This window comes from Oryx dammah, unplaced genomic scaffold (genome assembly GCF_014754425.2).
Source record: "Oryx dammah isolate SB20612 unplaced genomic scaffold, SCBI_Odam_1.1 HiC_scaffold_13, whole genome shotgun sequence".
Lineage (NCBI taxonomy): Eukaryota > Metazoa > Chordata > Mammalia > Artiodactyla > Bovidae > Oryx > Oryx dammah.
The window spans coordinates 4,820,977-4,823,850 of NW_024070197.1; the positions used below are offsets into that span (position 1 = coordinate 4,820,977).

Sequence of the window (2,874 nt, forward strand, 5' to 3'; positions counted from 1 at the left end):
TGTATTCTTGTTGTGTTTGTGGAAAGAGATGAACTGTCTCTGCCTGATCCTCTGGCATCTTGATCTTTCTGTCTCTATTTTATTTTTAAACAAGCGAAAGATTCATCACTTTTCTCTACATCTTTAAGGATATTCACTGAGAATAGTAGGTAAAATAACTTGTTATTTGGTATCTTTCAGCTTTATCTCCTCAAGATACCCAGAATATGATGCCAAAGAATCCAGCGTTAGAAAATGTATTCCCAAAAGCAAACCTAATAAAATATGAAGTATTTCACCTCAGAAATTTGCATTAAATGAATGACTGGGAACATACGAGGGCATATGAAAGACAGAGAGGATGTTTATATGGACATTAAGAGACTGAGAGAGTCTAAGGCAAACATTACTGCAAAAAGAAATGAGCAACACAAGTCAAATTGGGGAGAACACCAACTTCCGTCTTCAACATCTGATGAGAACTGTAAGTTTTTAAGAAAAGATCTCTATCCTTTTTTGAAACATACCTGTTCTCTGAAAGAAATGTGGAAAGCCCAGAAGGTAATCTAGTCTCTCCTACAAATACTCACTCAAACAATACTCAGTATAGCCTTAGATTAAACAATCATTCAAGCATGTCTGAACACCAGAAATTTAAAAGTGAGGGGGAAAACTCACAATATAATCAATTTGAGGGATCTGTGAGCAGGGGGTCATTATTCTTCCACCAACAGCTATTTTCTCCCCATGCCAAAATGTGTAATGTTGATAATAATGGAGGTGATATAATCCAACCATCATTGTTTAATACATCCCATGGTATGGTTAATATGGAAGAACTTTTGATGTGTAGTAAAAAGAGGCAACCCTTAAGTAAGAGCTCCAACCCCAATCATTGCAAGAGTATTTATGATGGAGTGAGAGGATATTCAGGCAATAAAACTGGGTATAAGGTTGAAGGACACTGAAACCTTATGAAACATCAGGGACCTTAATCTTCACACAGGGATTCAAAAAGTAATTAATGTAGAAACATCTTTTATCAGATGCCAGGTCTTTCTCTATATAAGAGTACACATACTGGAGAGAAGACTTATAATTTTAGTGAATATGGTAAAATTTTTAATCACTCTTCAGAACTGGTTCAACAGCAGAGTATTCAGAATTCACAGAAAGAAAATAAGTGTAAGATATGTGGGAAAGTCTTTAGTAACTCATCCGATCTAAGTAGACATAGGAAAATTCATACAGGAAGGAAACCTTTAAAGTGTACAGAATGTAGCAAAGCATTTATCCGTTGCTCACATCTTACTCAACATCAGCAAATTCTTACTGGCGAGAAACCTTATAAATGTATAGAATGTGGCAAAGCCTTTAATCACAACTCAACACTTTCTGAAAATCAGCAAATGCATACTGCAGAGAAACCTTATAAATGTAGAGAATGTGGCAAAGCCTTTATCTGTTACTCACATCTTTCCCAACATCAGCAAATTCATCCTGGGGAGAGACCTTATAAATGTACAGAATGTGGTAAAGCCTGTAATCAGAACTCAACTCTTACTCAACATCAGCGAACGCATACTGGAGAGAAACCTTATAAATGCAAAGAATGTGACAGAGCCTTTATCCGTTGCTCACATCTTACTCGACATCAGCGAATTCATACTGGCGAGAGACCTTATCATTGTACAGAATGTGGTCAAACCTTTATTTGGAGTTCAACTTTAACTGCATATCATCAAATCCATACTGGGGAGAAACCATACAAATGTGAAGAATGTGGCAAAACCTTTATTACAAGTTCAAATCTTACTCAACATCACTGAATTCATATGGGGGACAGACGTTATAAAGGTACGGAGTGTGGCAAGGCCTTTATTAACAGTTCCTTTCTTACTAAACATCAGCGAATCCACTGGGGAGAGACGTATAAATGCACCGAATGTGGCAAAGCCTTTAATCGGAACTCAATTCTTACTACACATTTGCGAGTTCATACTGGAGAGAAACCTTATAAATGTGCAGAATGTGACAAAGCCTTTAGTCATAGTGCTCATCTCACTAAACATCTCAGAACACATGCTGGAGAGTGATGGAACAAGTGATGGAAGACTTTTGCCCTAAACATACATCAGAAAACAAGAGTTTATACAAGAAACCTATGGAAATGTAACAAATATGTAGAAACATAATCAAAAATCAAATTGAAATAAATTACAGAGATTTCATACTAGAAAGTATTTCATCAACCCTCTTTTCTCAATTTTCTCTAGAAGGATAATTACTGTAGAGAGCAATCCATAGTTAAAAAACAGAAAATGGATATATTAGCTAGGATCATGAGATGAAGGTTGACAGTTAGAAGGCTACACTTATTAACAATGTATCTTTGTTAACAGTGACTTGATTTGAGATTAGTTGAAAAGCAAAATGAATGTAATTCAATCCTCAAATAATCCATACTATGCTTTGTTTCTAGTCTGAATGAAAAAAAGTTGTTGATGGTTTATGCTTCAAAGATTAGCCTTTTTATGTTGTGTTGCAAGCATTTCTATATATCTCTATTAGAAGATGAAGGATCAGTTCAGTTCAGTTCAGTCGCTCAGTCATGTCCAACTCTTTGCGACCTCATGAACCGCAGCAGGCCAGGCTTCCCTGTCCTTCACCAACACCCAGAGTTTACCCAAATTCATGTCCATCAAGTCTGTAGTGCCATCCAGCCATCTCGTCCTCTGTTATCCCCTTCTCCTCCTGCCCCTCCCCCAGTCCCTTCCAGCATCAGGGTCTTTTCCAGTGAGTCAACTCTTCACATGAGCTGGCCAAAGTATTGGAGTTTCAACTTTAGCATCAGTCCTTCTAATGAACACCCAGGACTGATCTCCTTTAGGATGG

The 2,874-nt window shown here is 37.2% G+C and overlaps 1 protein-coding gene across 1 annotated transcript; it reads left to right on the forward strand.

Moving 5' to 3' along the window:
* Window positions 1-924: 924 nt before the first annotated feature.
* On the forward strand, window positions 925-1,853 carry LOC120872027 (zinc finger protein 79-like). The gene has a single exon (XM_040252173.1). It carries the CDS (start codon window positions 1,026-1,028, stop codon window positions 1,806-1,808), a length of 783 nt encoding a protein of 260 aa, XP_040108107.1. The 5' UTR covers window positions 925-1,025; the 3' UTR covers window positions 1,809-1,853.
* The last annotated feature ends 1,021 nt before the right edge of the window (window positions 1,854-2,874 follow it).